Source organism: Primulina tabacum, chromosome 4 (assembly GCF_025594145.1).
Source record: "Primulina tabacum isolate GXHZ01 chromosome 4, ASM2559414v2, whole genome shotgun sequence".
NCBI lineage: Eukaryota > Viridiplantae > Streptophyta > Magnoliopsida > Lamiales > Gesneriaceae > Primulina > Primulina tabacum.
Window position 1 is genome coordinate 4,460,983 of NC_134553.1, and position 12,109 is coordinate 4,473,091.

The following is a 12,109-nucleotide window of genomic DNA, read 5'->3' on the forward strand; positions in this document are numbered from 1 at the left end:
TGCTATCAAACATGCTGAAGTCTTTTACTGTGTTGAAAACACATCATTAAGTGATGTACATTTTTTACACGACATGATCACATGATCATCTTGTTTAATCTGACAACTTTATCCATGCATTCGACGCAATGTTACATTTTTATTGGATTTTTCCTTAAAAAAAATAATAATAAAACGCGGTGGAATGAGTCAAACTAATGTTGTTCAGGGTGTCAATTGCATTGGTTTAATTTTTGAGTTCGCATACCGCTCGGGCTAGAAATGACTCTTGACACTTTCTCTCTATTCTCGCCAAAGTTCTTCGCCTCTACAGCGACCAAAAACGCGATTCCACACCGTATGATTGAATCGCTACACGCGATACGCCCAAGTTTGCTGGCGCTCTTCGCTCTCCAGCTGCAGCTTTCAGAGTTCGCAGTCTCCTTCATTCTTATCGAGCTCCGATCTCGCTGAATAATTTGTTAGTATCTGTATTGACTGCTGAATTTTACTTGTTTGTGTGTTTACTAATTGTTTTAGTGCCCCTGGGTTTGTGTTGCCCGCTGAAATTCAAGTTAGGCGAATTGTGTCTAAATCAAAGGTAGGCGATCTCGGTGGAGTGGTTGCCTTGCTTTTCTGTATGCACCTTCTAGTGTTATCAAGAGGAGTGTGCACTAATCTGGTCAAAATATGATACCGGTTTAATCTTGTGATTCTAAGAGGTTAAGCGTTGTGTTCGTGGTTCGTGTGTTTATCTGAGCGTAGGCGGGCGTGGGGTGGAACTTGGTTGGTTAGTCAACTGGTGCATTGGAACTCGTTACTGTAAAATTTTCATGTTTGGAAATTGTGATGCTGAACCTTTGTAAATATTTGCATGAAAATAGTTGAGTTTTGCCAAATTAATTCTGAAACCAGGGATTTGAGGGATGGAGGGCAATAGACGTGAAGTGGAGGCTTAACATATTTGGGAAGTGATCCTTTGATTTTTGAAATTACTATAAATTACCAATGGATACCAAATTCCAATTCGCTGTATGAACTGTGCTGTCCTTTCGCGAGATAACAAGAGAATGCTGTTCGCAACACGTGAACTTTTGAATACAATCATGCTTTGGATAGTGTGCTGGGCTAGCTGATGGCTGGAGAAATTCTGTGGAAAAAACTAGTGATGTCTGATAGAAATGTCTCATCTAGCTCTTTGTTCTACAGATTGAGACACCAGCGTTGGAGTAGGCAGATTAGTGCAATAGACCAGTCAGGGACATGGGCTGTTGCTGCTTTGGTGCCTTAACTTTGCACCAGAAGAAACAGAATAAAGATGCTCGTCAGTCGACAGAAGACCAAGAAGGTTTGTTCTTCTTAACTCATCCACATTCTTTGCAATGTTCAATGTAAAACTACTAAGTTCTAAAGGTTCCGCATTGTAGTTTTTGGTGAAGATACACCCTTTATGCCAGAGGCAGAGGGTGGGATTTCATGATTGCTTTTAATTTCCACGGATGCTGATTGCTCAGTCACAAAGCGGCTTCATCATGTTGGCATTGTTGCTTTTTGTGAAAGATGACTAACTTCTAACTCAAAATTTTCCACCATGTAGACCATTAACTGAAGATTTTGTTTGCGCTATTGATAGTTTGGTGAAGTTGGATGAAGAGGCTGTAAGTTTGGAATGCTAAAAAGAACCGTTTGAAGTTATGTAGATGGAAAACGAGGATTCACATTGAGGACCTTACTTAAGGATGTGATCTGATGTGAATATTTTGAATGTAGCGAGATGATTAGTGTTGTGACAATGGCTATAGTAGCAATCATATTGACATTTCAGTAATAAAGCATCAATAAGTATTTCAAAATATCACCGATGTAACAAGTTACGAGCTTTACATCACCGAACCAATTGTTCAATCATTATGAGATGCTCAATGGTCTTTGAGCATTGGAATTTAAACACTTGATCAAATAAATTACATGAAATGAACCTCATTCACTGTTGTATTGTCATGTGCTGCCACAGATATATGAATGTTTGGACTGCATGGAAATAAATCTGAGTGTTTAACATCAACTTAACCTGATTCTACCACACAAAGTAGGTAAGGTTGCCGTGGGAAACGTGAGTATGAATGAGCTTGCATGTGTGACACACTCGTTGAACTATCTCCAACTTTCATCTATAACATATTTGGGATCTGGGCAAGTGCTTGGATGTGTAAACGTCAATCTTAATTTAAGAAACATGTAGGGGTACTGAAAATATAATCATGTGGTTGGTAATGGTGCTTATTTCCATTCAGTATTTTTCTAACGACGGTCCAGAAATTATTACTTGGTATATTTTTTTCCTTTGATTGATTGATTTATTTTATATATCTGTCTAGGGCCCCAAATTGGTAAGACAAAGAACTTCTCATACAATGAGTTAAGAGAAGCAACAAACAACTTCCATCGCAGTAACAAAATAGGACGAGGAGGTTTTGGGACAGTTTACAAGGTATTAACTCAATGCTGCATAGTTTCTATTCATCATGTCTGAACGACGAACTTTAAAATGTAAATATTACACAGCAAAATTTCATCTTTCAGCCAGTATGTAATCTGATTTTCACCACCCTTTGCTGGTATTAAGATATAACATGCATTGAAGCTCTAACTACTTTCTTACTGTTTATCATCTTTCTAATTTAAGCAAATAAACATGCATAGAGGAAATCAAAGAATCTCCAGGCTGGTTTTTCTCTTAATGGTCTGTATTGTAGGCAGAGAAAATTGCTTCAACCAGTACTATTTTGTTTGATTGTCGCATATTTATGAACTATTAAGTTGATGGGACATTGAAACGTTCAACTATCATTCCTGCATTGTTATTTTCTTCGTATTAAACCCACTGCAATCTCACAGGGAACCCTAAAAAATGGAAAGAAAGTTGCTGTGAAGACACTTTCTACCGGGTCAAAGCAAGGAGTGCGTGAGTTTTTAACTGAGATTGACACCATATCCAATGTTAAACACCCAAATCTAGTTGAGTTAGTTGGGTGCTGCGTTAACGGTACCAACCACATTTTGGTCTATGAATATTTAGAGAATAAGAGCATCGATCGAGTGTTGTTAGGTAATTGGATAGAGTACTGTGACATTTGAATCTATTTAAAAGATTCCCACAGTATCCAATGTAGACTGAACATAATGCTTGCCTGTATTTCAGGTATGAACAGGTCTGTTAATCTGAACTGGGAAAAGAGGTCTAACATCTGCTTGGGAACTGCTCGTGGACTTGCATATCTTCATGAAGAACTTGTACCTCGCATTGTGCACAGAGATATCAAAGCTAGTAATATACTCCTGGACGAGGACTTCCGACCTAAAATTGGAGACTTTGGATTAGCTAAACTTTTCCCTGAAGATATCACCCACATCAGCACAAAAATAGCAGGAACAACGTATGTCTCATTTTCCTCTTTGATTCTACACCACAACAAATAATGGCACTGTAATCCTGACAGCTAATTGAAAGTTGTATTTACTGAAACGTTGAAAGTTATGGTCCTAATTTGTACCTTGGGGTTGTTCTAAGCAGTGGCTACCTGGCACCTGAATATGCATTAGGTGGCCAGTTAACTATGAAGGCCGATGTATACAGCTTTGGGGTTCTAACTCTCGAAGTTGTAAGTGGCAGGAGCAGTGGAAACACCAATCATGGGGGAATGCACAAATTGCTTGTCGAATGGGTTAGGAATATTTGGTTGTAATTTTTTGTTTCACTTTTGATGTTAATTATCCTCTGATAACTGAACAGCAAAAATGAGATTGAGTCATTTACCCTTTGTCTATACAGTATCTCCTCGTAAGTTGATAAAATGGACTGCTCGAAATTGCTTATTTTTTTCCTGAAGTTGCATCCTTCCAAGCCATTATATTATTTTGAGTTCTTTTTATTGTTTGTGCCTATTACTATAATTCCTTCTCTCATCGGCATTGGTTGCTTCACAGGCATGGGAGCTACACGAAGAAGGTAAACTCTTGGATCTAGTCGACCCAGAATTGGAAGCATTTCCAGAGGACCAGGTTCTTAGGTACATGAAAGTGGCCCTTTTCTGCACCCAAGCAAATGGTAGCAGGAGGCCCTTAATGAGCCAGGTCATTGAAATGCTCTCCAAAAATGTACGTCTTAACGAAAAGCAACTCACACCTCCCGGTTTCTTTGAAACCTCAGGTCTGGTAAGTGGCACAACGGTTAATAACAAGTCTTCAGAAGCTTCAACTAGCCATCAAATGAGTACTTTTCCTACGACAATCACTCATGTGACCCCAAGATAACACCTGAATTTTCGTAAATATTCCTTTTCATTATTTGCAAGCGCAGATGGGATCCTAGGTTCTAAGAAACCAACTGATTATTGGGATTGTTGGTTGGTCACACCCTTGGATTTATTTGATGGAGAAAGATGCATAGACTTGGGAGAGGACGTTTCAGTGACCAAAAAAGGTTATGCTGTTGAGTTGATAGGATTGCACGACTTTAAATTGCATGGGTGTTAATTCTTTTTCTATTCGTTTCCTGGTATAAGAATACATCACACGGTGGCAACTTTTGATCTTCCGGAGTTAGGGGTGTCAATCGGGTCGGATGAGTCGGGTTTCGGGTCAACCCGCGAAATTTTTTTTCAACCCGAACCCAACCCAAACCCGAAGCAACCCGAAAACCCCCAACTCAAACACGAACCCGCCTAACCCGCCTAACCCGAATTTTATTTATTTATTTTTAAAAAAATTAATGAAAAAATTCGAAAAAATAAAAAATAATAATATTTTAATTTAAACACATAATAACAAAATTTTCGATTTAAATTTGAAAATTTAATTGTAAAAAATTAAAATATATTTACTAAATCAAATAAACAGTTGTTAAAAAAATAAAAATATACAAAATAAATATTAAATGATGAAAATTTATCATATAAATATACAATAAATTTTGTTCAAACATACAATATATAAAATATAGGTAATATTTTCAAAAAAAAAAAAGTTTTCGGGTCAACACGCGACCCAACCCGAAACCCGTCTAATCTTGCACTAACTCGAACCCATCCAACCCGAACCGAACCCGAAAAACATCAACTCGAACCTGATTTTTTTCGTGTTGGATTGTGTCGGATTGACGGGTTGTGTTGTATTTTGACAGCTTTATCCGGAGTTCATTGTTTTCAAGCATTTTTCAGTGATATATATATCAAACAAATCATACACCCCTCGTGTGGAACTTTACATTCCAGATAGCAAAATTAACGGTGAAACAAAATGATGATAGCTTTTGTAAATTCGTGTAAATTTATATAAATCAATGACATGCATTACACTGATCAGGTTACTCTGAATACATCATAAATTAAACTATTTTATGTTATAATTAGGCTGTGTTTCCTGTTAATAATCGGAAGAAATAAGCATATAGTCATTACTCTCAAATCAATTAAAATTGTGCGTGTGAAGGGATGATCTTATTTTAGGTTTATTAGCTGTACTTGTATTGGAAAATAAGAAAGTGAGGAAAATGGAATCCGGGGTTTTCGGATTATTCTATTGGTATTTTTTCCTCAGTGATGTGGTTCAACATTAACCTTTGAATTACCAAGTACCACCAACATATATTTCAACTTACATAAGAGATCCACACAATCTAATGGCATTAGAATAAGAGATGAACAATCCCCGTGAAGCATAAACTAAACAGCTGTTTTTTTTATTTTTTCAGGATTTTAGCATCTTCCAAAATGATCCTTTTTTAAACTTAGTTTGTATAGTTTCTCTGTTATATTTAACAAAAATATTCCTTCCGAAACAATATTTAAATATGAGACAAGCCTAAATGCTATCTCTTGTATTAGGCACACTTAATTCTATATAAGTTGAAGGGATAAGAATTTATTTATTTTTTAACTTGACACATATTTCGAAAATTCCTCCCGTAAATAAAATTGATTTCCATGACTTACAACTTATTCCCTCGGAAAAAAAAAAACAAGACAACTTGTTTCTTCATGCTATGTTGTTATTCGTGCTTTATGTCGAAATCAGTTATCTTAAATAGGAACAGATGTGTATCTATAACGTCAGCTATCGATTCAATCAAGGGCATGTACATGATGATATATAATCACGACGATGCATAATCCCATCGCTTGAGAAATGAATTCTGTTGATTGAGCAATGAAAGAGAAGAACTGTTGGACCCATCATTTCTATTATCACCAGTTTGATTGTCAGTATTATTTTCCTGATTATTCCCATGCATTGATTCATGATCCTTCCTCGAAAATATCCCACTATTGGATTCCAATCCGATTCCATACGAAGAGGATATTATGCTGCCCGGCATGGCCGTGGATAATTCGTATATTATGTGTGGATTACCATGAATCCCAGATAACATATGGTAACAGATCGATTTTCCGCTGTCGTCATGTATGAAACTGTGATTCGAGCCGGGTTTAACCATCCCCGGATAGGGATGATGAAACATGTTCATGGTTTGTGATGGAATCGAAACAAACATGTCTTCCATATTAGATCGATCGCCACTTTCGCTTTCGTCTATAGGTCTGGTAGTGGACTAGTGGTAGATGTGTTTTTCTTGAAAATCCGGCATAAAACCCAATCATCAAGCTATAATTCATAAACCCAAAAATCAATCAGTAAAACCACTAATTACGTTAAATAAATTTAAGTAGGATACTAACTATATGGTTGCTGCAAATTAAGATCTGCCAACATCTCTAATGTCTATCTTTCCTATTTAATGAAATGGTAACATAAATCATGACACGAAAAGTGACTAAAATTTGGAAACAATATCCTTATTATATAACATTGTTTTTATTTGAAATCATTACATTCTACTGCTTTAGGTCTCAATGTTTCTTGGTAAGGTAAATTTTTTTCCTTAGAAGCAAACTTACCCTTAAAGATCCCTTGCTGCTAAAGGGCATCCCAGGGACTTTAACGTTGAAATTATTTTCAACTAGACGATATTCATGCATTATCCAATCAGTCTTGATGTCTTTTGGTGGCTTCCAACAATAGAAAACCAAGGGTTTCTTCACTCCAACCTTTTGAGTCTGATCCTTAGCTGTGAATACGGGCTTGTCCGTGCCTGTGGCCTTCCAATAGCCCGAAGTGGCGGCCCGATTCGGCGGGGCTCCGTTAGGGTATTTCCGATCTCTCGGGCTGAAGAAGTACCATTCTTGATCTCCAAAACTCGCCTTACCTAATACCAGAAGCATCAGCAATTAATGTTACTACTTACTAGCTACTACTAATTCCAAGAGTTGAAGTTGGTGGAAAATTGACCAGGTGAGATATACATGCACACTTATGTATACTTGTTTTAATATATATAATATACATACATACTTGGAAGTTCCCATGGATCATATTTATAGAGATCAACTTCTGTTATGATTGTGTTCGCGGGCAAAGGCTCTGAGGCAGCTCTTTTCTTGAGATAGTGAACTAGGGATGGCAATTTTCTCCGAACCCGTTGGAGGATCCGATACCCGATCCGAATAGAAGAGGGTATGGAGGGATTTTTAGACCCGATTAAATAATTGGGTAATCGGGTATGGGGATTTTCGGGTTTGGGTATGGAGGCGGGTTTGATATTATCCGACCCACACCCGACCCGAATACCCTTTTAAAATTTATATATATATATATATATATATAGTGAAAGTGAAAGGGAAGAGAAAAGAAAAAGTACCGATTCATCTTCTCAAATACAAGCAAATCGGTACTTTTTCTTTTCTCTTCACTTTCACTTTCACTTTTACGTGTCAATGTTTTCCCACTTTTTTATTTTTCATTCAATTTCTCATCTTACCCACTGGATAAGTTTATTTCATGTTTGACTTCAAAAATTGAAAAATACTTTATTTCTTGATTATGGTTCATTGTATTCCTTTTTTGTTTGCATATTTCTCAATTCATTTTAGGATTTTTTTAACCAATTAATTTTGGGATTTTGAAATGTACGTGACTTTGTTTTTTTATTGGTTTTGGTTTTGGTTTTTTTTTTAACTTAGGCTATTTTTAATATTTTGTTATTTTTTCTGTAAAGTTTATTTTGCAAATTTTTATCATTAATAATTTTTCTTATTTTTCATTTAAATAATTTTTTAAATATTTATAACTTCGTTGAAACAATTTAAATTTGAAAAAATTCAATTGTATATGATAATAGGGTATTTGGGTAGGATATGAGTATCCGATAATCCGATAGATATGGGGATGTGGATGAAATTCAATACCCGATGGATATGGGGATGAGTATGGAGATGAATTTAATAAATGGGTATGGGGATGGATGTATGAAATCCGACCCATACCCTACCCATTGTCATCCCTAGAGTGAATCACAAGTTCCTCGTCCGTGGGGTGGAAACGAAATCCTGGCGGCAGATGCGGTTGTCCGCAGCTCGAACTCGGGCTCTCCATGGATATTCAGATCAATTTCTAAGAATCTCTGATGCCTGACCTGTATTATAGATTCTCTCGTACTTTTCTTTTGGTAATAAAGAAGATTTTTACTAGGGTTAAACCTTAATCATGAATGAATACAAAATGATGAGAGGCGGTTGCTTAGACCACTAGCTAACCTTATACACACACACATGCGTTTTTTAGTGGAGGAGCAAATATATATAAGAGTAGTCTTTTGGAGCCAAGCTTTTAGTAATCCAATCTTATATTCGGGTAGACATTCACTTTGATATATATAAGAATTGAAACAATGACGAAATTTGGATATTTAGTTGTTTGATCAACTTTCTTATATAAAAGTTGAAAGGAATATTTTGTTAACACCGATACACAGTATCAAAATCTGATACACACAATTTGCTTTGTTTCTGCAATTTTATGTTAAACAACCCTTACAAAAATTATAAAAATGACTCGATTAATTTTCATAATTCAATATTTGAGATTAGTGGATACTTGACAAATTTGGTTCCGTCCATCCCTTATCATTAGCATGAAAACTTGAATAGATTTAGTTTATGCTAATAGAAAAATGAGGAAAAATTATCATTTTCCTTAGAATATTGGGCAACAAAATCTGTATCCAGACATATGTCGTTAGAATGGTTTTAATCAAGAAACCAAATTTTTTTTGTAAACATGTAAGAATAAGTTTTGGGAACTATAAATTAAATAGTGTAAAGTTTCTAGGACTGAGAATTCGTGGGGTATATGTATAACAAGGAGTATTTCTTAAATGATTCATCTGTTTCTGTTTCTGTTTCTGTTTCGAGTGGTTGATATTTACTGGAAAACCCACTTAATCGGACCACTTTTAAAGTGGGCTCTTCCAACAATTTCATCTGCCCATTTTGGTGTTAAACTTACTAATCTCAATTTCAAGATAATCATGGACTGGAAATTAACGGGGTGGGGGTGCGAGCTTACTTAATGGGCCTAGTCAGTTTTTACTTATATTAGGCCCACCAATTATGTAGATTGGAAATATTTCAACCCAATCTACCATAAGTTGCCGGTTAGAGAGACCGACCAATCAAAAATTCAAGACAAAAACTTGTGTGAGACAATCTCACGAGTCGTATTTTGTGAGATGAATATCTTATTTGGGTCATCCATGAAAAAATATTACTTTTTATGTCAAGAATATTATTTTTTATTGTGAATATCGGTAGAGTTGACCCGTTTCACAAATAAATATTCGTGAGATCGTCTCACAAGAGACTTACCCAAAATTGAAAGGTAAAAAAACTAAAGAAAAACCAACTATATATATACATTTATAATCCATATAATAATAATTATATTTAATCAAATGATTCAATAATTAATATCAGTAGCATAAGAAATTAAGAGTAATTAAAATTAAAAAAATGTCTTAAAAACTAAATAAATAATATGTATTTGAGATAATAATAATATTATTTGTTTTTAATATGTTTTTTCCAAATAATAAAATTTGTTTTTAATATAATAAAATTAATGTGTGTAACAAAAGTCTCAGACACACACATACACATATATAATAAAATTTGTTTTTGATATAATAAAATTAATATGGTGCAGGTTCCTGCTGATCCAAACTTTATTATGATTCTTCTCTTCAGAGAAGCAAAATCAGGCTGATGGCAATGACACCAATCTGGTGTAGATATTTATAGGTATTATGTGACATATATACTTTTGATTATTCTTTTGTTATTTCGTTGATATATACATTTCGATGCTTATAATGATATTTACGATAGATTTGAAATAAATTTAATACAAATATCATTTCAAACTGATTTTCAAATCAATCTCCTAACTTTAAATCGAATTATTCTATTCAAACACAACTTTTGCTTGTTGCCTCTCTCCCGCCACTATTAGGCATCATACTAGAATTTATATATAAATGATGGTCGCGAATGGATCGACTAATATATCGAGTTCATGTACTGACTGATGCGATTCAAGATCGAATTAGCACATTAAAATATTTCTAGTTTTTATTCTATTCAATTTGTTTATATCTATGTTACTATTAGTTGATCTCAGATGAAAAATAAAGTAATAGTCTAAAAATGAAATCTCTATTTTTTTTAACAGGGATAAAAAATTTGAAAGAAGCCAACAATCAAGATTACAATGATTTATTTGTCTAATGTACCCACCTTCCTACAAAGGGACAGGACAACCCAACTAACATGTCCCCATTTACCTCCAAATAAAGCAATGCACATTATTTCTCTTTGGACCACACAACTTGTATTTATTTATTGTTCACTGGTTAGAAAGAGTAGGTTTTTTATGAGTCGGTTTCACGAATATTTATCTGTAAGACGGGTCAATCATACCGATATTCACAATAAAAATTAATATTTTTAGCATAAAAAATAATACTTTTCTCATGGATGACTCAAATAAGATATCTGTATCACAAAATACGACCCGTGAGATCGTCTCACATGAGTTTTTGCCAACTAGAAAAGGTTATCATCATTAATGGTTTCTATGGAATGTTAGTTTAAGTAAAATTCTTGAAATGGTTCAAATTTTCCTCTAAAAAGAGTCAAATAAAAATTTCTACAAATCTTTAATGTGTTTTCTTTGAATATTAAAAAGAGCAAAAAATTTATACTCTATTGCGAAAACGAAATAAAAACTCTTGTAGATAATTAATTTTGCTCGATTCTTGATCGTTTGTAATCAATCTGCGTGCATTTTTCACATCTAGGATGCGTTTTTTTTTTTCCGTCAAATCCTCTAATTATTAGCAAGTGACTCTATTACGTTAAAATGTCCTTTTTTTTTTGTCTGATTCAATACTTAAATATGACCAATAGTCATATTTTTGTTTTTAAATATGACCAGTATTGTCGACAATAAAATTCAAATATTATATTATAAAGATAAAGGTGCAGGAAAAACTCCAATTTCTAATAATAAATTTTTAAAAATTTTAGAGTGTACTCGAGATGAATCTGAAATTTATGTATTTCTATTATAGAAAATGAAACAATATATCTTATTAATTTATATATCAGTTACATAAAATAGAATGAATTTCAAATAACATCATTATCTGGTTATTTTGAATTACATCATAATTACTATAGACAAAAACTTGTGTGAGACGGTTTAACGGGTCGTATTTTGTGAGACAGTTATCTTATTTGGGTTACCCATGAAAAATATTACTTTTTATGCTAAGAGTATTACTTTTTATTGTGAATATCGGTAGAATTGACCCGTCTCACAGATAAAGATTTGTGAGATCGTATTACAAGAGACTTACTCATTAATATAAAACACTATATAAATATGTAAATGTGAATTTGAAGTCTATGATTTTACTTTTTTTAAACAAAAAAATATATTTTAATACATTTGAAATTCATTGTCCAAATGCAAAGCATATCAAACAAAATATTGAAAAAAAAAAGGAATTTGAGCTATAATAAACTCATCTTGTACTCAAAATTTTAATTTCGTTAAAATAAATTTTAAATATTAAAATATTTTATTTTTGAGATGAAGCTCGTGTATGGATCGTGCTCGTCGAAATTCGAAAACCTCTTGAAAAGCAATTGTAAAATAATGGTGGGAGGTGGGG

General features: G+C 34.0%; 1 protein-coding gene and 1 pseudogene across 2 annotated transcripts; one reads left to right on the forward strand and one right to left on the reverse strand.

The window, feature by feature from the left end:
• The first annotated feature begins 227 nt into the window (after positions 1-227).
• Positions 228-4,568, forward strand: LOC142542627 (cold-responsive protein kinase 1-like). 2 transcript variants are annotated; one of them, XM_075649364.1, is made up of 7 exons: positions 228-460; positions 1,189-1,327; positions 2,358-2,470; positions 2,878-3,088; positions 3,182-3,416; positions 3,554-3,704; positions 3,967-4,568. In XM_075649364.1, exons 2-7 carry the CDS (start codon positions 1,243-1,245, stop codon positions 4,291-4,293), a joined length of 1,122 nt encoding a protein of 373 aa, XP_075505479.1. In that variant the 5' UTR covers positions 228-460; positions 1,189-1,242; the 3' UTR covers positions 4,294-4,568. The 2 variants fall into 2 exon arrangements, with proteins under 2 accessions (XP_075505479.1, XP_075505480.1); XM_075649365.1 differs by lacking the exon at positions 228-460 and having other exon boundaries at positions 1,170-1,327.
• A 1,500-nt stretch (positions 4,569-6,068) lies between these two features.
• Positions 6,069-8,594, reverse strand: LOC142541459 (NAC transcription factor 25-like; annotated as a pseudogene).
• Positions 8,595-12,109: the final 3,515 nt, after the last annotated feature.

Excerpts from the sequence above, each read along its gene's own strand:
- LOC142542627 (XM_075649364.1), top strand. The coding sequence starts at position 1,243 with ATGGGCTGTTGCTGCTTTGGTGCCTTAACTTTGCACCAGAAGAAACAG. Across the intron at positions 2,471-2,877 it reads GTTTTGGGACAGTTTACAAG|GGAACCCTAAAAAATGGAAA; the intron begins GTATTAACTCAA and ends GCAATCTCACAG. Across the intron at positions 3,089-3,181 it reads CATCGATCGAGTGTTGTTAG|GTATGAACAGGTCTGTTAAT; the intron begins GTAATTGGATAG and ends CCTGTATTTCAG.